This window comes from Lycium barbarum, chromosome 7 (assembly GCF_019175385.1).
Source record: "Lycium barbarum isolate Lr01 chromosome 7, ASM1917538v2, whole genome shotgun sequence".
Taxonomy (NCBI): domain Eukaryota; kingdom Viridiplantae; phylum Streptophyta; class Magnoliopsida; order Solanales; family Solanaceae; genus Lycium; species Lycium barbarum.
The window spans coordinates 126784184-126807578 of NC_083343.1; the positions used below are offsets into that span (position 1 = coordinate 126784184).

The 23395-nt window shown below is 37.2% G+C and overlaps 4 protein-coding genes across 4 annotated transcripts; 1 reads left to right on the top strand and 3 right to left on the bottom strand.

Annotated features, from left to right (window-relative positions):
* Nucleotides 1-6293: 6293 nt before the first annotated feature.
* On the bottom strand, nucleotides 6294-9352 carry LOC132604277 (exocyst complex component EXO70I). The gene has a single exon (XM_060317719.1). The coding sequence runs from the start codon at nucleotides 8753-8755 to the stop codon at nucleotides 6728-6730; it is 2028 nt and encodes a 675-aa protein (XP_060173702.1). The 5' UTR covers nucleotides 8756-9352; the 3' UTR covers nucleotides 6294-6727.
* A 1867-nt stretch (nucleotides 9353-11219) lies between these two features.
* On the bottom strand, nucleotides 11220-13978 carry LOC132601915 (cationic amino acid transporter 1-like). The gene is made up of 3 exons (XM_060314965.1): nucleotides 13401-13978; nucleotides 11948-12721; nucleotides 11220-11824 (listed from the first exon to the last, which is right to left on the bottom strand). The coding sequence occupies exons 1-3, from the start codon at nucleotides 13819-13821 to the stop codon at nucleotides 11220-11222; spliced, it is 1800 nt and encodes a 599-aa protein (XP_060170948.1). The 5' UTR covers nucleotides 13822-13978.
* A 2464-nt stretch (nucleotides 13979-16442) lies between these two features.
* LOC132604278 (uncharacterized) lies at nucleotides 16443-18134 on the top strand. Its single transcript, XM_060317720.1, has 2 exons — nucleotides 16443-16866; nucleotides 17701-18134. Exons 1-2 carry the CDS (start codon nucleotides 16489-16491, stop codon nucleotides 17881-17883), a joined length of 561 nt encoding a protein of 186 aa, XP_060173703.1. The 5' UTR covers nucleotides 16443-16488; the 3' UTR covers nucleotides 17884-18134.
* A 1809-nt stretch (nucleotides 18135-19943) lies between these two features.
* Nucleotides 19944-20868, bottom strand: LOC132601916 (uncharacterized). The gene is made up of 2 exons (XM_060314966.1): nucleotides 20035-20868; nucleotides 19944-19961 (listed from the first exon to the last, which is right to left on the bottom strand). The coding sequence occupies exons 1-2, from the start codon at nucleotides 20866-20868 to the stop codon at nucleotides 19944-19946; spliced, it is 852 nt and encodes a 283-aa protein (XP_060170949.1).
* Between the last annotated feature and the right edge of the window lie 2527 nt (nucleotides 20869-23395).

A 23395-nucleotide genomic window follows, 5' to 3' on the forward strand; every position in this document is an offset into this window, starting at 1 on the left:
TTTCATCTTTTGAACGTGAGAGATCTTAACTGGCCAGCACTCCGCCCCATACAACATAGTCAGTCTAACCACCGCTTTGTAGAACTTGCCCTTAAGTTTTGGTGGCACCTTCTTGTCACATAGCACTCCGGAAGCAAGCCTCCATTTCATCCACCCTGCCCCAATACGATGTGTGACATCATCGTCAATCTCCCCACTGCCTTGCACAATAGACCCAAGGTACTTAAAACTACTTTTCTTCTGGATGGCCTGGGTACCAAGCCTCACTTCCATGCCAACCTCCTAAGGTGCTTCACTGAACTTACACTCCAAGTACTCTGTCTTGGTCCTACTCAGCTTAAACCCTTTAGCCTCCAGAGTATGTCTCCAACCCTCCAGCTTAGCGTTAACTCCGCTACGAGTCTCGTCAATCAGGACTATGTCGTCCGCGAAAAGCATACACCATGACACCTCACTTTGAATTTGCCGTGTCAATCCATTCATCACTAAGGCAAATAGAAACGGACTAAGAACTGATCCCTGATGCAACCCCATCACAACTGGAAAGTGCTCTGAGTCTCCTCCTACTGTCCTTACTTTAGTTTTGGCTCCCTCATACATATCCTTGATCACCCTAATGTACGCCACAGGTACACTTTTAGCCTCCAAGCATTTCCATAGGATCTCTCTTGGAACTTTGTCATAAGCCTTTTCTAGGTCGATGAATACCATGTGTAAGTCTCTCAACCTCTCCCTATACTGCTCCACCAACCTTCTCACAAGATGGATGGCTTCTGTAGTTGAGCGTCCCGGCATGAATCCGAACTGGTTCTTTGAAATAGACACACCTCTCCTCACCCTCATCTCCACCACCCTTTCCCACACTTTCATAGTATGGCTTAGCAGTTTGATACCTCTATAGTTGTTACAACTCTGGATATCTCCCTTATTCTTGTACAGAGGGATCATTACACTCGCCCTCCATTCTTCGGGCATCAATGTCGTCTTAAAGATGACATTAAACAACCTAGTCAGCCACTCCAAACCTGCCGGCCCCGCGCTCTTCCAAAATTCCACAGGAATCCCGTCAGGTCCGATCGCTTTTCCCCTGCGCATCCTACGAACAACACCCCTAACCTCCTCGACCTTAATACTCCTGCAATACCCAAAATCACGCCGCCTTCCTGTATGTTCTAAATCTCCCAACACAATGTCTCTGTCCCCTTCTTCATTCAAGAGTTTGTAGAAGTATGACTGCCATCTCCGTCTAATGAGAGTCTCCTCTACCAATACTTTGCCATGCTCGTCCTTGATGCACTTTACTTGATCCACATCACGTGCCATTCTCTCCCTCGCCTTGGCTAGCCTGAACAATTTCTGGTCCCCTCCTTTCTATTCTAGTTCAGCATACATGCGTTCAAAAGCTGCCGCTTTTGCCGTCGAAATCGCCAACTTCGCCTCCTTCCTCGCCATCTTATAAAGCTCCGTGTTTGTCCACTTCTCCACCTCATCCTTGCTTTCTATCAACTTCGCATACGCCACCTTCTTTGCTTCCACTTTCTCTTGAACTTCTCCATTCCACCACCAGTCTCCTTTATGCTGGCCACGACTACCTGTCGAGACCCCCAACACTTCCCTTGCTACCACCCTAATGCAACTAGCCGTCTTATCCCACATACTGGTCGCATCCCCACTACTATCCCAAGCCCCCATATCCTCCAATTTCTCTCCCATCTCCAGTGCACTAATCGTGGTCAAACTACCCCATCTGATCCTAGGTCGGTCATCCACGACCCTCTTCTTCCTCGTCCTCTTGATCCCTAAATCCATCACCAAGAGCTTATGTCGGGTTGTAAGATAGTCGCTCGGAATGACTTTACAATCTTTGCACAGACCTTTATCATCCTTCCGAAGGAGTAAAAAGTCTATCTGAGTTTTAGCCACCGAACTACGGAAGGTTACCAAGTGTTCCTCCTTCTTTGGGAAACTCGAATTGGCTATCACCAACCCAAAAACTCTTGCAAAATCCAAAAGTGAGACTCCTCCTCCATTTCTGTCCCCGAAGCCAAAGCCTCCATGCACATCATCATAACCTCCCGAAATAGGCCCGATGTGTCCATTGAAATCACCTCCCACGAATAGCTTCTCAGTAGGCAGTATGCCTCCCACTAACTCGTCCAAATCCTCCCAAAAGCGCCTCTTCTCCTCCTCGCCTAAGCCCGCTTGCGACGCATATGCACTAATAATGTTCAAAGTGAGTCCTTCATCCTATCAGTGACCCTCCTAACCTCTACCACCTGATCCCTTAATTCACTATCCACTAAAATGCCCACCCCATTTCTATACTTCGACCTACCAGAGAACCACAACTTATACCCATCTACCTCCTTAGCTTTAGGACCTACCCATTTGGTCTCTTGGATACAAGCTATATTAATCTTCCTCTTCTTAAGAATCTTAACTAGCTCTATGGACTTCCCCGTTAACGTCCCAATGTTCCAAGAACCTACTCTCAACCTAGACGCTCCTTTAACCCACTTATCCCTCCTAACCCTCGCCCCCGTCCCCGAACGAGAACATGACCCTAGTCTACCATCACTAAGCAAAGCCACAAGAAAGAGTATGAACTAATAAATTCAAAAGTCTAAAGTTAGCAAAATGTTACTACAAATGTATGGACAAATAATGGATATAGCAACCGGAGGTACCAACTCCAGTTGAACTGAACCTGGTTGCCGCCGGAAAACACTGTTCAACGTCCGAGTTACTGTTCACTGTTCACCGTTGAAATTCTGTTCCCAAATACCTGAAACAGGAGAAGAGAAGAGAGGGGGGGGGGGGGGGGGGGGGGGGGAAAGAAAAAAGGAACAGGAAAAGAAAAAGGAAAAAGAGAAAACAGTAGGGAAAAAGAGGGGGCTGCCGGAAGATGGTGCCGGAAAATTCTCCGGCGATGGCGCGACTGAGTTCTTGCAGCGCCAACAGCAGCTAGAAAAAAAAATGAGAGAAAAGGGAAAAAAAGGAGAAGAGAAGAAGAATAGGAGATGAAGAAAAGGGGAGGAGAAAAAGTAAATCTGGCCGGAAAAGTGGCCGGCGTTACCTGATCGCCGGAGTTACCTGGTCGCCGGACGCGGTCTGGTCGCCGGACGTGGTGGCAGGTTGGGTGGGGGGGGGGGGGGGGGGGGGGGAGAGGGGATGTTACCGTTGAGGGTAGAGGGGAGAGAAGAGAGAGAAAGCAGTTAACAGTAGTGGAATAATGTTTAAAAATATGATTGGTAAATATATCTACCAACTTATGAGTTTTTTTTTTTTACAAAATATAAACGTATGAGTCAAATTTTATATTTATATTTTTTGAAATCATAATTTCAAATCCCAAATCATGCCTTTTTGGATGATTTGGGATTTCATCTCATGAGATGAAATCAGAGATGAAATCGCATGTCCAAACGTTGATTCCATCTCATGATTTCATCTCATCAGATGAAATCGCATGTCCAAACGCCTACTTAATTTCTCTAAATGTAATTGATTGGTAGAGCTTCTTCTTTTAATAAATCTTCCATAGTATGGCTTACAGATGTTACAACTTCGAAATTTTTCCCCAGTTAAATGATGATGAACGCGTTTTTAACATCACTAGTTTTCGATACGTGTGTTGCACATGAATTCCATGTTAATCAGTACAAACTTTTTAAAATGATACACATAAAATCTCTAAAGACAATACTTGCACTTGTGACACAACCATATATTCAAGTATTCAGATATGTTTTTTTTGTAATTATTCAGAACTTCTCTAATATAAGTGCAGTTATAGATGCTTTTTTCACGTTAAAAGTTTCACAAATTCTGATTAAAAATATTTTTCAGTTTAATAGCAACTCGTATGAGTATGTTTAGTCCAGGAAAGTGCATTAAATCACTGTGATGTATATAATGTGTCTATGTTTACAATCTTCATGTCTAATATATGCCAAATTAAGAACATAACCTACAGGTTGTTGTAGCTCTCAGCACAAACATTAAAGGTATGTAATAACATAATTACAGAGGTTATTTTATCAACATTGGTACCAGAATGAGTTTTTCAACCTAAGCTCGTTGTTCTCAACAGTTCTAAAACACTCAAAAGCAAGCTATGCCTATCCAAGAACCAAACTGCTATGGGCTTCTCCTCTATTGAATAAGTGGCTTCCCCAATTTTACTCGACATTGAATTGACTAGCTTTTGACTGCTGAACTCGATCCAATTTGTTTCATAGCCGTAGCTTATTGGCTTGAGATTATGCATTGAATGGTTAGCAGTAGTACTTACAATTCAGATTATCTGTTTCATGGCTCACATGAAATTATTCTATTGAAAAATTCATTATAAAACAATTTTCTCTATTGGATTCTCAGTTAGTTAGTTAACTAGAAATTGTATGTGCCCGTCTGATTCGATGTTGTCTTCCCACTTGACTAAGATAGAGCCTCGACTAACTCAATATTGACTTGTTGTATGTAAGTTTTGGCTTTCCAATGACCGCTAGACGAAAGATCTCTATTGATAAAAGTTCTAGAGTAAATTGTATCAATACATATCCCGCGGCACAAAATTGGAGAGCCATCATCGCATCCATTAAGCCTAACGCTCACCGAGCTAATATGTTACGTATGGTATCCTAATAAGCATAAAACATACAATAGCGTAAAACGACTCACAGATAGCAGAAGGCACTGAGTTGTCATGTACCATCTTGATGAAAGATTGTGACTCAAGTGTTTAAAAAGTGGGTCAGTGGACGCTACTTTTACTGAAACGTGTATGTGCGAATACGTCCCAAAATCATAAATATCCACCAAGTCCTTGGAGCTTCTAAAAAGCACAAGTCTACAAGAACATCATTTAATTAATGATTGTTTTAAGGTTGTCATTGAGAGGGGACACTACTATAAAATCTCCATTATCCCACTGAAATTTTTTCTCGTTGGGAAAAACCTAAATAGTAGTGTTTTCACACGAAAAAATTAAGAAGTCTCCCAGCGTTTCAATGGAAACTTATTTTCGACCATGCGTGTTTCCAGTGAGCTTGTTCGGTGGGAATGAGGTGGGAAAATCATGTTTTATAGCACAAATTTCCCACGGAATGTCAGTAGGAAAACCTCTTTTTCTCGTAGTGGGAAAAGGCATTCAATAACCATGATTGGATAGAGAAGAAGAAAGGCAACCCATGATTCAATAACCATGATTGAAATGGAATTTGAATATTCTCATCATTTTAGTATTGATTGCAATGATTTTTTATTGGGATAAGGTACCGTAAATAGTACCGATTGTTTTAATCTCCTTTCCACTGTAGGAAATGGTGTTCAATACAGAGAATGGAAAACAAAGCATAGGAAGTGAAAAAGAATCCTCAAAAGGCAAGAAGCTAGTAGGATAAAATCTAACAAAGAAACATAAGAGAATCATCATTACAAGACAAATCTTGTATAACTCATAGTCAATTGCCTCAGCTAAAAAGTCTAGAGTCCAGTAAGAAACGTAAGTAAAAAAGCATTCATAACCAATTATCAAACGGAAAAGGGTCAAATACACCCTTGTATATCAGAAAAGGGTTAAATATACCCCTCGTTATACTCTGAGTCCATATATATCTCTGTCGTTATACTTTCGATCCAAATATACCTCTCTCATTATACTTTGGCACAAATATGCCCTTAATTTTAACACTCAGAATCAAATGACCCATCCCCAATTTATTTAGAAAACCACCTGTTTAACCCGACCCAACCGTTTTCTTTTTCATCTTCTTCTCTTTTGTGAACTAAACTATGAAATGTGCTTATTTAGCTGGTGGATAAACTTCGATTTTATATTCTGTTTGATTATCTGTATAAGCTTCAAGATTGAAAACATTCCTAGTGTCTGATTAGGATTTTAATTGTCCTCATCTTCTTCATGTGTTTTCTCTAGATTATTGTTTCACTTTATCCTGATTAATTTGATTTGTGGATACGTGATAGATGCGAACACTACAGGAGAAGATGCAAAATCAGAACCTTGCTGCAATGAGGTCTCTTTTCTGGTGTATCCTTGGAGACGAATTAAAGTAACAAAAGTGCCATTTTCTCCGGCTACAAAAGAGAAGAAGATGAAAAGGAAAACGGGTCGGGTCGGGTCGGGTTAAACGGGTGGTTTTCTAAATAAAGCAGCCAAGCAGGTATTTAAAATTGGGGGACGGGTCATTTGATTCTAAGCTTGACACGTGTCCATCCATTAAAATGGGCCTGATCCAATCAGCAGAGGATATTTCATGATCAAATAGTAATTGCTAGTAAAGAAGACAGCATATTATCTTTATTGATAAACATCGTTCCAACTACGGTTCAAAGCTCTACTTCAACTGACATTTCCATCTAACAGGAATAAATAACATGTTGCTATGTAAAGATCATAAAGATACATATAAGAATTGGTAAAAACTCTAGAAATGAAAATTACCTATATTGTACAAGACAGCTGCAACAAATTGGAGGACAGTACTGCTTCTTCTTACTTCGTCACTGAATTAATCAGTAAGTATGCGGAGACATACCTCCATCGATCTAACTTAGGGGGCCCACTTTTGCGCTGCGAAGATGTGCTCATGAATTGAACGACCAAAAGCTTCTTTATGCTTGTAAATCTGACCTGGCTAAATGGTAATCAAATGAATCCTTCATAAACTTACTATACACAAAGCGACTGATGGCCATCTACCAACTAGTTAACAGTAGGAGAAGTCTGATTCTGATCTGTAATAACATTGCTGAATTTTCCACTAGGATGCCGGACTTTGAAACTACCATGTTTAACAGGTTTTGGATGAAACAAACCATTCAGCATTTTTTCCAAAGACTGAGCCGTATATTTCACATATTTGCTACTTCCTTCTTGTTCAACCAACGGCCCGTAGTTCTGCAGGTAACTCCGGTAAACAGGCACAATTGCCTGAATGATTAGCTGGCATGTCTTATCCCGTAGGTCTTTGTCCATCATTACCCAATTAGACTGCTTCTTATACATTTCATCAAATGCTTCATTAAAAGCTTTTAACCGTTTCTTCACAAGATCACGAGCTGTGGCACGCCCACCAGAAAACAGAATAAGACCTTCCCTGCTTAATAAAGCAGGAAGCTTTCCCCAGCTCTCTTTCAAGAAAAACGTGGAATAGTACTCCTTGTACTTTTCGTGTTCTCTTAACCAAGGATCTCCCAGCAAACCTCCAAGCTTTGTTCCTTTCAGATGCTTATATAGATGCCAATGATTATTCATCAAGAACACATACGATAAACTAAGGTCTTGATAAGCTTTCGACCATGTCTCTAAATTCACATCAACAGCTCTCATTATATTCATTAGCTCATTTATGAGAAGGCGCTCTTGAAATTTTTCCTGCTTCCAACTTCTTTCAATAATCAGAACTTGCGTGAGGATCGACTTATAATCGTCACCAAGCAGCTTATTGCAGTAGTCGGTGATGAAAACGATAAGTTTCGGTACACTGCCATCAGGAGGAGGCGGCATTTGCCTTTGCAACTCAACTTGAACCAGAAGTTCCCAAAAGATCTCGCTAGCCCCTTCAATCACGCTCTTGATTAAATCCCTCGTCAAATTTTGTATTTCCACACACGCGGCCCCACCGAATAGCCGATTGAAATCCAATCTTAACTTGTTTAGAGATGCAAATATGTCCAACAGCTTTAAGAGCTTGATAGGATCTTTCTTACTCTCTGTAACAGTTTTTCCAAATTGAAGGAATGCTAGAATTCCCGCTTGGGCAGCTATTTTAGCGAAACAGCTCATCCAAACATCCAACCCTATTCTCTCGAAAACATCGTTGCAAAGTTTATATTCAGCTTCAAAAAGATGCTTTACAGCAAATTCTAAATGCTTACCCCACTGAGCAATATGACCCTCTATGCTCTGCACATCATTGAACTCAGAGACCGAGATCTCTAGATAATCCAAATTAAGTGCTTGCAAACTTGCCCGGACATTAGAGCTCCTCACCTCAACATAAATAGATATGCACTTATCCAGCCTGTTATTAGCAATTAATCTTCCGATTATAGCTTGTAGCTTCTGGATAACGGGCACTGGCAAAGGGGACGGAGCAATGCAGGGCTGTTCACCGGGCAAAGCTGGATCGGACATTGGCAATGGAATAGTATTTTCAACCAAAAGCCGTCGAAATTCACTTTCTAATCTGTCCAAAGCAACTTCAAGAAGCCCTCCATCAAGCCGACCCTTTTCCTCCCCGTTATGCAATTCCCTTAGGGAACTCAATGCTTCTTTCATACTCGAAGTAAACCTATCATCCGCAACAGCATGGTCTTCTAGATACTCTACAATATCCGCCAACCATTGAATTGCCATCTCACAGTTCTCCCCTAAAAATCTTAATGCCTCTTCTAGCCTCTTAAGCACACCAAGGTACCCCGGGAGGTCCGACTGAGGATCGGACAACGACTTCTCTAGCCCATGAATAGCATCAAACACTTTTAGAACCGCCGTCGCGGGGACCACGGCACGGTTAATATGGCCCCCAACAGCACCAAGTGCATCTTTTTGAGCCATAATTGGCCTTATTGCTGCCTCCAAAGATGGCAATCTCTGAATTATCTCATCAAATCTAGGCCCAGCTTTTTCAATAGATATCCCTAAAGCTTTTGACTTTTCAAAATTTGCCCTCAAACATTTTCTTGCAGACATCAAATTTTCAATACTTTTCTCCATTTGGGTCATCATTAAATCAACCAAAAACACACAAAACCAACAAAAACCCAGTAATCCACTAATGAATCAAACAATTTAACACATAAAGATTGTATCTTTCCCCTTATATATGCAATATACATAAACAAACTTCAAAAAACTCAATCTTGGTCCTTATAAGACTAAGTTACAATCACTTTTGTCAACAAAGTTCACCAAACAATTACCAACCCACAACCAAGAAACTAAAAAACTATTCATACAAAAAAAAAAAAAGACTAATAAAGAAAAGGGGTTGTCAAAAACAACTCACGGATAAATTATTGCAAGTGAAGATCCAGTAAAAATATGAGCAAGATTTGAATTTGGGATTTTTTGTATATACTGTAATGAATATTTGGAAAAAAGAAAGAGGGTTTGAGAAAGTAAACCCTAAAGATAAATCGGGAAATGAAAAGAGAGTGCTTTTTTTACAGTACACTCTTTGCTTAGTCCAAGAATTGTCCTGGAAATGACAAAGTGCTGGACAGTAGGCTACTTACTGCACATTCATTTTCTCTCTCTTGTTTCTTTCTCTCTCTTAAACTTTTTGACAAACTGAGATTTATGACATCAATTTTGAGTTGATTCTACTTGTTGTCACACCTTTTGTTTTCTTGTGCCGTTGCTATTGCCACTTTTGGAAATTTTTGTTTCATTTTTATGAATTTATCGCGGACAAGATAAGGGAGACGAGACTGAGATGATTCCAATATGTGAGGAGAAGGTGCGAGCAGGGGCGGGGCTAGGTAGGGTTGAGGGGTTTTGGTGGAAAATTATTTTGTATATACAAGGTTAATATTTTTTAATGTATATATAATAGATGTTGAACCTTTTTGACTTTTTCGTGTATTTACTTTTTCATTTTTTTAAACCCTCTTAATGAAAATTCTGGCTCCGCCTAAATGCGAAGATACGTCAATGAAGAGGTGTGAGAGGTTGGCTATAACAAACACCAGTTGGTTGATGACATGACCTTGGATAAGAAGTTGTAAAGGTCGAGGATTAGGGTAGATGGTTTGTAGGTAACAGAGTGTTATCGTACTTTTAGTAGTATAATTTAGGGTCATCGCGTGGTTTTTTTTCCCGCTAATGTGTATTATCTCGGTTACTACGTACTACATTTGTTTTGTACTTTTGCTATTTTGTTGTCCCTTTTTATTTCCTACATTTCTGCATCGGTTACATTTCTTTTGAACCAAGGGTCTATCAGAAACAACCTCTCTATCCAATAAAGGTAGAGATAAGGTCTCCGTACATCTTACCCTTTTCAGACCCCCACTTTTAGGATTACACTGATATTCAGTTATTGTTGTTTCATTTTTAAGATTTTTCTGCCCAACCCATTTTTAAGAAGGAACAAGACTTGCTTGAATATCAATAAGTTGTGATTTTGAGTCATGTGAAAAGTAAATAGAAATATTGTTAAATTTTTAGACTGGAGTAAAGAACAATAAAATAATTAACGTTCCATAAAAGATTGATAAAATGATAATCATTCAGGGTTGAATAAGAGTTTATTCTTAGATGATATTACTTCCTCTCGGAAAAAATGTATTTGGAATAAGTGGCCAAACTATCTATTATTTGAATCAATTTGGACATTGTTCCTCGATTTTGTTTTTTTTGAAATAATCATACAAATTTGGAATTACATAAAATTTACTAAGAATTAATTTTTAAAAACAAATATATTTTGGGAATGTTGAAAGCAAAAATTGTAGGAACACTAGTTTGATTCTAAAAAAATTGATTTCTTAATGTTGGTATAGAAACACGACGGATATACTCAATTCAAACTCTATGAACTAGGTCTTCAAGGAAGGCCAAGAAGTAAAAGGTCGAAGGAAAGACGTTAGTCTTGAAACAACTATCAAGGCTGAGAAATCGAAAGCTTACATGTCGAAAATCTAATTAATTCTTTTTTCCTCTTAAAACTAATTAATCTATAGTTTAATTTATATACACAGATTATATTACCTAAGTTTAGTGGTTACAAATACCATGACTACCATGTCATACACAGCGAAAACATTTCATTATCCAAACAAATCACGTATGAACATAAAAGCTCCAATCAATACGCTTAGTGATATTCAATTTTTTAAAAGTATGAGCATATACAATATACATTATGAAAGAAGGCTTAGGCCCTCAATATTTGTGCTAAAAACAATAAAATCTTTCATGCTACAAGCCAACACATTCTCGATCAGATTGGAACACAATAAACTAAGACAAAAATTTGAGACCATACTAATCAGACGACGCCATTTCATTACCGGAAATAATAGGAGCACAATAAATATCTACCTACATCGGGTGCTTACACCATGGTTAAGTAATTTAATAAAGTAAAATATGTATTAATTAACCATGTTAAAGTGCTAGAGGTGTATGTGCAAACACATGTCATGCATTTATTGGTTTGATGTAAATACCCAAAACAGGCAAATCTTTACCTAGGAGCACTAGGAACATCTTTGCTATCTACACCATTTCCTTCTTCAATATTCTTCCACCCTCTACCCTTTTCAAACTCTTTTGCAGTGTCATAAGAAGCATGAAGCCCAAAAAACAAGTAATACACCAACAAAAAACCAGTCCAAGCACCAAACCTAATGAATGAAGCCTTATCTATTGATCCTAAGAGGAAAATGTTAATAGCAATAGAAGCTGATGGTAACCATGGCACTAGTGGTACACCCCAAAGCTTTGGATTTCTAGCATGAGGAACAAAATACCAAAGTCCAATTGTTGCTAGTAACCAAATAGGCACAGTAATGCAATAGCCAATCCATCCATGTTTACTTAGTCCCCAATAAGTAGCTGTGGCAATGGAGGATGCAAGAATAATCAAGAGAAACGCGATAAGCTTGTTGCGATTTGCAATCGTTGTCTCCCCACGAACATAGTAACGTCGAACGAGGAGAGCAAGTGCCACGAGCATGAAGATGAAGAGGGTGGAAATTGAGAGAAGATTGGACAGAATATCGAGTTTCGTGAATAAGGCAACGATTGCAGTAGCACATGACATGACAGCCGTGGCATTGACTGGTGTACCTACACAGACAAATCCAAAAAGTCACTACAATCACTAAAATTTCAACAAATCTGAATCAATGATCTCAAAAGTGCATTGGACTTGTCAATCAAATTTGAATTCTAGATCCGGCTCTGATGTACCTGTCTTGGCATTTACTTGAGAAAACCATGGAGGCATCATGTGAGTTCTTGAAATATGAGTTAGATAACGCGCTTGACCAACTGCGCCCACTAGCAAAACCGATGTCATTCCTTTCAATGCCCCTGCAGCCACAATATATTGTGCCCAATTCCATCCCACAGATTTAAACGCCACGGAAAATGGAGCCTTAGTATCGATGTTCTGATATGGTTGCATAAGGCACAAAGTAATGGCTAGTAAACAGTACAAAAAAGTAGTGATCACCATAGAACCAATTAGTCCAATTGGAACATCTCTGCCAGGATTTTTAGTTTCCTCAGCCATAGTGGAAACAGCGTCGAAACCAACATATGCAAAGAACAGAACTGCAGAAGCTTTAAAAATCCCACGAACGCCATATGGTGCAAAATGGGAGTAGTTCTTGGTATCCGACTTTATTAGGCCACATATGATGATGAAGAAGATCACGAAAATGTGAACGATTGTGGCAATATAGTTGAGACGAGATGAACCCTTTGTACTAAGAATTGCAATTATACAGATGATGATGCAAACTCCAACAGCAATCGGATCTAGTTCATTGTATCCGTCTGCTAAACTATCCACCTTGATGAGGAATTTGTCCGAGTCGAAGTTTAGTAGAGTGGCAAAATAGGAAGTCCATGTACGAGCTACTGCAGCACCAGCGATACCATATTCAAGAAGTATATTACCAGCAGCAATGAAGGCAACAAAGTCGCCTAGCTCCACCCTCAAGTAGGCAAATGAACCACCTAAAACATCATTATTCAACTTCATTAGTGTTACTTGAGTTAACCATCCATAAAAGGTGAAACTAGTAATCTGAAAAATAAGATAGGCTACCTACTAATGCATCATAGATAACAAGTTCATAGTACCTTACCTAATGTTTGTTGCCATAGATGAGCCTCAGCCCCTATGCATGAATCATCACGACACACTATAAATCACCAGTTGGGGCGGGCAGACCATTTAGGATCTAGTGAGACTCACTTATAAAGGCACAAATTTGACATGGAATGAGTCGGATGTCAAAGGGACACAAGTGAGCGGAGGGTTGAGGGACGGAAATCAGGCAAGAAGCAACACATTTATACCCTTAGCGAGTTTCTAGGTCACACGTGTGAGATAGAGTGTGGGTGTTAGAGCAGCCTCAAAATCAAGACTAGTCGTTGGAATGCAATGAATAGATAATCGGGGGAAGTTGACAGGATACCCAGGTAAGATCAAACCTACCTCAAGTCTCGTTACAGAACTTTTGAGCATTAAACAAGGGCTAAAACATAGGCTCAATAAGTGCAACAAAATTTAAAATCTTTAGTTCTCTGTTTAACTATTCTCATAGCTGATTGTTATATCCCCCATCCCCTTCCAGACACACACAAAAACAATGAAATTTATGTACTAATATAAATTTAAACCATCTATTACCTGCTACAGGAATCTCGACAGCAAACTCCGTGTAGCAAAACACAGAGAGCAAAGCGGAGACACCAGACACAACATAGGATAAAACAACAGCCGGGCCAGCTTCTTGATTAGCTTCAAGACCTGTGAGAACAAATATTCCAGCTCCAATAACAGCTCCCATGCCAAACCATATCAAATCCCACCAAGTAAGTGTCTTCTTCATTTCATTCTGGCTCCGCGCCTTCGCCTCCAACTCTTCCTCATCTTCGGAACGTGTCAGGATTCTATCTATTAGCCTCGTTGGCGTTTGTATCAGCGCATTTGCGTAATTTCCCCAGCTTTTAAATGATTCCTCGGGGAGAAAATCATCTTTCGTGCATGAACATACTCTTTTCCTTATTCCTCCATCTGACTTTGTCTGTTGATCAGCCTTTGTACTCATTCTTCACCACTTGCCTGCTAAATTTAAAAAGTTTCAACACAAAGAAAGAGAGAGAAAAAAAAAAAAAAAAAAAAAAAGGAAAAGCCCATGCAACGATAGAAATGCGGCACAAACATGTACATAGGAGAATACATAATTTAATGTTTAACAAGAAAAACACATATTTGTAATGGAATACTTACACTATCAGATAGATCCATCACAAAATTGTGTTGAGACTATTTTATGACGGAATTCATCGATTTGTGACGGTTTTAACTTCCGACACAAACTTTTTATAACTTGAATTGTGACGAATTCTTTTGTTACTATCCATAACACTTTAAACTTCATAGAAAAGCTACTTTAAGAAGAAAGAAAAAAATTAGATGCCTCTTTAAGATGGACCAGGAGTAAAATGATTACTCCCTCTGTCCATTTTATATGACATTGTTTCTTTAATTATTAGTCTGTTCCAGAAAAAATGACACATTTTTATATTAGAAATCAGTTTATCTTTATATTTCCTACTTTACTCTTGATGACATGTTTTATAGCCACAAAAATGTTATTAAGACCATAAGCTTTAAAAGTTTTTCTTCTTTTCGTGTCGAGTCATACACCGCAAGATAAGTTGAAGTTAGAAACAACAACAAAAAATGGCGTAAGATCATGTACCTATGAGAGACCTCTGGTTGATCACAAGAACAAAGAGAGCTCTAACAGAAATTCAGAATATAGTAGTATGTGGCTAAACTTATATAACTAGGAAAAAGAGTGTGTTTCTTAACGATAGTTTCTCTGAATTCATCGTCCGGCAAAAGATACTAAACAACAAGCTATATAGAGTCCAAATAAAAAGAAGTCTTTTTCAAGATCATCTATAAAAGTTAGATTCATACAATAGAATTTTGGTTTAATTAATTAGTATGTGAAGAATATCATTTTAAGCTTGGGTATGAGGGATGTATGAGTGTTTGAGTGGTAAATATGTTTGCCTTGAATTATTATTTTCACCTTATGCTTATAAAGCATTTACGAATTTAATTGGCCTGTTTTTGTACTATTCAAAATTGAGTAATTTTGCTTATTTAACATTTGATTAATATCACTCAACCACTAAGAAAAAAGTCTTTTTTTTTTGTCTTTGACGCTTAATAAAACTCAAACTAAAATTTTAAATCAAGTGAAAAGGTTGAATTTGAATCTTTTTGCCTCGAAGAAATTTGAACACTCGCATAGTCGCATTTCGTGTTTGATCTGCATTAGTGGTAAGGACAAATACAAAATACTAATATGAATGTCACGAATATACCAAAAATGTAACAGAAGGCAAAATTGAACTATTTGGAATGATACAAGCACAGATTTACACATTTTCTCTTTGGCTAAAATGAGCATAGTTTTAATCCCACACATATATAGGCTACAATTAATAAATTAAAATGACCTAAACAGCAAAGAATCAAAAATTAAAAATGATTAATAAATATTAGAATAAAATATAAATAAATACAAAGATATTATCTTAAAGCAATACAATCGACACAATCTAATGTTTGCATTTTAATTCTTATGATTAAAAAATTTAGTGGTAAAAAACACATGAACTATTACTTTTTGCGCGAGTTACACACCTTAACCATCAATTGTTTTCCTTTCCTATTTGAACTATCATCATCTGTGTATTGAAACACACTTCAAAACTGATTAGGCCATTTATCAAATGTTCCTTTTTATACTTGAATTATCACCATCTAGTTTACTTGAATTATCACCATCTAATCAACTACATGTGTTCTAATATATACTCTCTCCATCTCATAATAAGTGTCATCTTAATCAAAAAAGATTGTCCCATAATAAGTGTTAATTTAGAAAACCAAGACATAAATTTACTAGTTTTTTTCAACCCTACTCTTCGACAAAAACTGATAAGTTAAAGTAACATCTAAATGAATGATTAGAAAAGCCACACAGTAACTTGATATTATTCGATTCCCAATGTCAAAAGGATTACTACTTGTGTATGCTCTAATCAAGAGTAAAAAGTAATTTATTTTTTATTATATATGAGTAATTTAATAAACTTCACATTGCATTATTAATTTCTTAATAGGGAAAAGGGTCAAAAATACCTATTTACTTTAGGAAAAGGGCTAAAAATATCCTCCATTACAAATGTATGTCAAAAATACCCCTCCCGTCATTAAAGTTTTCAAATATATCCCATCTTAAAGGAAATCCCCAACATAACTAGATTTCATTTTTAAACTCGCTTCATTTAAACCCGACCCAACTAAATAAAAAATCCATATGGGTTACCCGCTCCTGTGTCTAGTGGCTCCAGATGTAGGACTCGGGAACAAGTTGGTCGCATATGAACTTTTTATGTAGTTGGATCGGGTTTAAATGGAGCGGATTTAAAAATAAAATCGGGTTATGCTAGAGATTTTCGTTACGACAGGAGTATATTTGAAAATTTTAGTGACGGAAGGGGTATTTTTTACCCAAATTTATAATGGAAGATATTTTTAATCCTTTTTCCGAAGTGGGGAGGCATTTTTGACCCTTTTTCCTTTTTAATATGTCTGTTTTTTTTTTGCTAAGATAGACACTTATTTTGGCACGGAGGGAGTAATTAGAAAGGGCAAAAAGGAAAACACAGAAAAAACTTGAAAAGCAGAAATGGGAACTCCATTCTGCTCCCGTTATGTTACGTCCTTTATTCCCACCTTAACCCCGTCAATTCCGTTAAAACTCCCAACTAATCTCCGTCCGCTAAACGTCGTCGTTTCATCTCGAATGGAATCCAACAACTCCACCACAACCACCGTTACCGGCGGCGACAACACAACAACAACAACAACCGTTAACAATGAGAACTCCGTTACTGATACGGTTGTTCAGTACGTTGTTTTACGGAGAGATTTAATTGACACGTGGCCGTTAGGTAGTGTGGTTACGCAAGGCTGTCATGCTGCCGTGGCAGCTATTTGGTCTCATAAAGATGATGACGTTACTCTTCAGTATTGTAGCCCTTCCAATCTCGATTCAATGCACAAGGTAGATTATTGTTTAATATTCCCTCCGTCTCAATTTATGTGATTCAATTAGAATTTCGAGAGTCAAACCGTTAATTCGAATATATAATAAGTTTTTTTAAAAATAAATTTACATATTTAAAAAATAGTACAATATAAAAAGTATTATAAGTCATAATAATTAATAATTTAAAATATTTAAAGGACATGCTAGTAAAATCACGGTCAAAGATTCTCGTGGTTGACTCACAAAATATTGGGAATTGGGATAGAGGGAGGAATATTCATCATTTTTCTTTCAGATTCACCAGATCAATTAATTATACTCCCTCGGTCCCAATTTTAGTGTTTTAGTTTCCTTATTCGTATCTCCCAAAAAGAGTGTCTCTTTCTGTATTTTAATAAGTTTGACAATTCAAACATCCTACGTGTCAAGCTTAAAACTAAAAGATTCAAATAACATTTTAGTACATTACACACATCTTTAATTTAGGTATTACAAGATTTAAAAGTCTCTTTTTATTCCTTAAACTTTGTGGTCTGACAGTTAAATTGGGAGGGTTGGAGTAATACATTGATCATGTAAATATATCTATACAATCAGACAGCTAGAAGCTAAGTAGAGGTAGCTCTCTGTAAAAAACAATGATTGAACCTGAGAAAAATGTTCAATAGCGTTTATTGACCCCAATTCTAGTTTACTTGTGGTTAACTTATATTATGCAATGAAGTAAGATTATTTGTAAGAAACTTCATTATAGTCAGGAAATAATTTTCAGAATGTACTTTTTGTCTCGGTATAGAGAATTTAGACAAGATCAAAGATTCAATGCAACTTTCTTTCTTGGTTATGTAGGTAACTCTTGAAGTGAAGGGTGAAGCCCAGATATTGAACCTGGCAGAAAAGCTAAAAGCTGGGGGCATTGCTCATAAACTGTGGATTGAACAACCAGAAAACATACCAACCTGTCTTGCTACAAAACCTTATCCGAAATCCCTGGTATCTTCATTTTTCAAGAAGCTAAAACTTTGTAAATGATGAATTTCAAGTTCCAATCGGTAATGTGACACCGACACAAGTAGGCTTAGTTTCGGTATAAAAGAATTGGACCTAGTTTGCTAATGATGAGCTTCAGTATTTGTAATGATTATTATTCCTCACTGAACCTGTTGACCTTTGTATGTGGTTCATCTGGATTTATTAACCTGGTGATTCTGGCCAGACGAATATTGGTCTTATCTTCAGCTATATCTGAAGTCTTATTGATTTATGCTCATAATCTTTTGGTAGTGGGGATGGGCTTGTGTGTTTTCTACTGTGGCTTCACAACATTATTGCTGCTGTGCCACTGTGCCATTCTGCTTATTTTCTTAATTATCAGCCCAAAATTTTCATGTTTGGTCTGTCTCTCCATAAGTTGTAGTGGCGTTGGGTTGGTTGAGGATTGCAGTACATAAAGAACCTACTACAGCCTAGTTGGTTGAGGAACCTGGTAATTCAAGTTCCTTCCGAATTCTTTTGGGAAATTCGTTCGTGGCATTATTTTTTTTGGCTATAAAAGTCTGTTACCATAGAGTGAGCCATCATAATTGGTTGCCTTCCGTATTGTCTCTATCGCCAGTTGCCTTCTATGAAATGTTAAAAAAATTAAGGTTCTTTGCATCTTTTTAGATTAAATGAAAAAAAAATCACGTCTTCTGAATTATTTTGTCGTGCACTGAAATGGATATACTGCAGCAGCTTTTTGGCCGTTGCCGTAAACTGGTATATGTAGCCCTTATTTTGAAGGATGTGATCGAGTAGTTTGGGAAACTTTCCAATTTAGTCTATAACTAGGTAGCAATTGGATCATCTAATCAATCATTACAACTGTCAATCCAATCATTTCCATTTCAGTTCATCTAAACATGTCGTTTTACTTTCAATTACAAGTACACTGTGTTAGTTATCAGTTAAGTCCAATTCTTTCATTAATGCAAATTTCGCTATTAGGATGATATCAAGAAGTCTAGGAATTGAAAGTTGAGAAGTAGAATCTCCTTTCTAGGTCAGTGTTCTAATGACAGTTGAGAGTCGTTCAGTGATAGTTTTGAGTTAACATTCAATCTGATACGTTACCATTTTGACCACCAATAATCCTATAAAATAAATTTCACTACCCACATTCAAAGGGAAATTTTACACGCGTGTACAAATCTGATTAATACACGGAACACCAGGTTTTTTTTCTCACTGGTACTTCTATACATAGCCGTTCAAGATAAAAGCTATAAAGCAACACAAAAGTAAAACCACATATATGTCCTATCTCGTTCATTTTTTCTTGTTTTTTTTTTCTTTCTAAAATTCTTTTCTTTTTTTTTTTTTTTTTTTTTTTGGATGAAAAGAATTGTATGGTCCTAGAATTTACTTACGGAAATACCCTTCTGACCTACAATTATAGATGAATACAATTTTGGTGATGCATTCCCTATCAGCCAAACTGTAGCAGCATGTTTGATCTTCCACTCAAAGCATGTCCAGGTCTACCAAAAGTTCTAATTTACACCCTGAAATTAGAATATTTCCAAAACGTTTATCAGAAAACTATGCACGATTAAACTGCAAATGATAAATATATTTTTATGTCACAAGCATCAGTTTCTCAACAGAAACACATATTCATTATATTTAGAAATCAAGACACATGATAAAAACATGAAGTGATTTGATTACAGTTATGTTATTGTTACTATTCATGTTGATACTATGATTTTATCATTATCATCATCATCATTTCCATTGGCTTCTGAACAAAAATTGTAATACAGAAAGTTTCTCAAAGCTGGGAACAGAAGAAACTGAATAGTACCTTTTTCATTTTATCATACAGCTACCAATGAATATATGCATACACAAAAGCAGATATACTCACTTGGGCTCCTGCAAGGAGATGACAGTTTCAAAGGCACCAGCCAGTGCTCTCACTCTGTTCTTCCTTTGCTCTCTAAGCATACTTGCAGTCTCTTCAATCACATCATTGGAGACCACAGATTCTTTCTTCCCTTGCACCACTTGACGCTGAGGTTTTGATGATGCCACAGTAGTATTAGTCTCCTTCACTGCTTCAACTTCCTCTGCCATTACAGCTTCCTTTTCTTGATTTCTTCCTTCATCCTCTTCTTTCTCTTGTTGATTCTCGTCCATTACTTCTACTGTGTTCTCTTCAAGATGAAGCTCATTGGTAATTGCTTCTGGTTCTTTAGGGTTGCTGGTTTCTTCAACAAGTTGTTCCTCTTCTGGTTCTTCCATCTTAATGATTTCTTGGTTATCTACAACTATTTCAGCATTATTTACATTTCCATTATGCTCTTCTTGATCTTCAATGGCTGAATCGTCTTCTCCTGCATCAGTGTCAGCATTTTCACTGTTGTCAATGATCACGTCGCTCTCAGTATCAGTAACTGGCAATTCTTGATTATCTTCTTGCTCTGGTAGTTCAGCATGAGGAATAATATCCTCGGTTGCATGTGGAGAATTAGCTATTATTGATGCTTTAGGTGTTAAATCATCAGGACCACCCTGATCATCTGTCGATATGTACGTGTCTTCTTGACCAGTTTCAGCCTGAGGAATAACATCCTCCACTACATGTGAAGAATTAGTTATTGACGCTTTTGTTGTAGAAACATTATGACCATCCTGATCGTTTCTTGATTTGTGCATATCATTATGACTAGTACTGCTAGCATCCTGTTTCTTGGAGATGGTGCCAGTGATTGTGGTCTTCTTTATGGTCCCTGGTCTAGCAGACATGCTGGTGCCACGTTGTTTACCGGTTGCATCCTTAGTCATATGAGGTACTCTAGATACTGGTTTCTGGGAAGTTGAACTAGTCTTGCCTGAAAACGACGAGGATGACCGAAGAATTCTCTCTTTGGGGTTAGCGTTTTTTTGCAAAGTAGCAAGAGGAGGCTTATCAAATGATCTTCTTCGAGTTAGAGTAGGTTTATTGTGAATGCTGGAGTCACCTGATGAAGACATTGTAGGCTTGAGATAGTTAGGAACATTCTTGTTTGATGTAGTTGAATCTGCTCGTTTCCGCACCGGAGAGTTTGTAGTTGATGAATTGGGACTTCTGAGATGATGAGGAATGGGATGTGAAGGAGATATCCCTCTCTTCTCCTTTCCTGGTGGAGCAGTGTCCTTTGCCCTAGTTGCCATTATATTCTTTGGCTTAACGAGATTTTGAACTTGTATTTTGCTGCAAAAGAGTAATAATAGGTTAGAGTCATAAAGAAATCATCTAATGGACTTTTGACACAGCCTCTATAAGCATTTTTTTCTTTTTTATGTCAGTGTTGTTAGGTTTGAAATTCCACTGTGTATGTTTACTCACATTGTTGGTTCTAAGTATGAATAAAGGAGGCGGCTTGCTATAAGTTGACAGTCAGTTGGCATAAAATTTGTCAATTTATAATGGATTCTCCCTAAGTTATTAGATGTACTTGTTCGTGCTCATAATGTTTTTGTGTTTGTTCGAAGTCCTAAGACTGGACATTAGAATATACTGATTGGCACCTTTATAACATTCGTTTAAATTTAATATTTTAACTCTGCCTCTTTTAAGTTCGAATCACCACTAACCTCATAGGAGTTCTAAGCCTGGTAATCTCAAATAAATCATCAACAAAAAATTAGAAAATGGGAATTCTCCAATTCAATGTAGAGATATTGGACTATTTCCTATTAGTTAATACTTTTTCTGACTTTTACCCCTAAAGAATACAATAATGAAAATAAATAAATAAAAGGCTACATAGTGCACAGATAAGCAAAAACAGCAAAGTGTGTATGTTGGTTGAATATTTGTAGCTTAGACTAAGTAGCCCTTAACAAACATACAAGCAAATGATCAAACACAGAAAAGGACCTTTGGTAGAATATTTATCATCATTATATTCAATGAAATGACAAATGCAAGCACTCTTCAAAATCTAGCCAAATTTCTACTATAGTTGGAAATATAATAAACTTTTCATGCATTTTGGTCACTGGGTATGTTGTTATTTATTTCATGTATTTTTTTATCCCAAAAAAAAAATCTTGTGCTCCTCCTTTCAACCCTTCTTTTATTACCATTGCCTTTTTTCTTTTCTTATCCTAAACCATACAACCCCCACCCCCACGCCCCACCCCGCGGCCCGCCGGTTTAATTATCTGCCAAACCAAAAAGAATGTACTAGTGGAAATTTGTTGCTCGTATTGTGAAGCAACTACCAATGGATAAGAAGAATCTTTAAGGTATGCTCAGAAATTACAAAATAAAACAACAACAATAACATATCCAGTGAAATCCCATAATGTGAGTCTGGGGAGGGTAAAGTGTACGCAGACCTTAACCCTGCCTTGGAAGGTAGGGAGGCTGTTTCCGAAAGACTCTCGGCTCAAGAGAAAACATGGCAAAAAAGGTCAGATAAGGACAAACAATTCAAAGCAGTACGAAAATGAAAATAACGGAAGCGGAAAACGCCATGCTAAAGCACTAAAACGCTTGTCTGGCAATCATGATTTAATGCAATATCTTACATTTTCATATAAGGAAAATATACAAATTTAACAAAAGAAAACAGTCAGAGGGAACAGAAAGAGACTGAGGAAACAACACCTTTTATGATAAATGATGATCCATTGCCTGCAGTACTATAGATAGATAATTGTGACGGGAAATAAAACTAAAGGTATTTGTGAAGAAAAGAGTTTATAAGTAGGAAGGAACAAAAAAGAAAGTGAAGAAGAAAGAGATTGATGAATTTGGAAAGAGTTATTTTTGGCAGTTTGGTTGTTATATTATGTACGAAAATTATGGACAACGTCCCAAGGTTATGGAAGCACATAAACACAAAGATGTGATTATCATTACAGCTCACAGGAAATTATTAAATATAGGAGTATTGATTTGGCTATTTCAGAAAGGAATATCTGTCCAACTTCTATTAATTAGTCTAAATGATTTTTTTTTTCAGTTTGTTGGTGTATCCTCTTAATTAAATAATTAGTAATGGGCAGCACAACATAGTATGGTGCTCGGCCTGCACTTTCCCTCACTTCATAATCTAATTTTATGCATTGGTTTGTCAACAACGATTGAGTTGGTTGACATTGAAATACCATATAATTTAGATAAACAACTAATTAACAACATCAGAACTAATCATATAATTTAGATAAACAACTAATTAACAACATCAGAACTAATCAATCTTTAAAGTCAAATTAGCTTCTATTAAATTATTTTTGTCTGAAAATGAAACTTTAGAATTAAAAAAAATAAAAATAAAAACTAAAAAGTCACACCAATGTACAGATGGTAGCCAAGAAAGGGGGCACTATAATTAACTAACGAAAGTGATCGCACCTCTTCTACAAATCCTTTTTTTTGGGAGGCAATGGTGGTGTGCGTGGTAACTTGTACGTACCTCAATTATTTTATCGGGTATTTATTATTTCTCACCAAATAGGTACTAAATATTTCTTGCCTCCAAAATTTAGGCAAATGATAAAAAGTCGC

Coding starts and splice junctions, on each gene's coding strand:
- LOC132601915 (XM_060314965.1), bottom strand. CDS start 13,821: ATGAGTACAAAGGCTGATCAACAGACAAAGTCAGATGGAGGAATAAGG. Junction 12,722..13,400: donor TGTCGAGATTCCTGTAGCAG/GTAATAGATGGT, acceptor ATGATGTTTTAG/GTGGTTCATTTGCCTACTTG. Junction 11,825..11,947: donor TCAAGTAAATGCCAAGACAG/GTACATCAGAGC, acceptor TTGTCTGTGTAG/GTACACCAGTCAATGCCACG.
- LOC132601916 (XM_060314966.1), bottom strand. CDS start 20,868: ATGTCTTCATCAGGTGACTCCAGCATTCACAATAAACCTACTCTAACT.
- LOC132604278 (XM_060317720.1), top strand. CDS start 16,489: ATGGGAACTCCATTCTGCTCCCGTTATGTTACGTCCTTTATTCCCACC. Junction 16,867..17,700: donor ATCTCGATTCAATGCACAAG/GTAGATTATTGT, acceptor TTGGTTATGTAG/GTAACTCTTGAAGTGAAGGG.
- LOC132604277 (XM_060317719.1), bottom strand. CDS start 8,755: ATGATGACCCAAATGGAGAAAAGTATTGAAAATTTGATGTCTGCAAGA.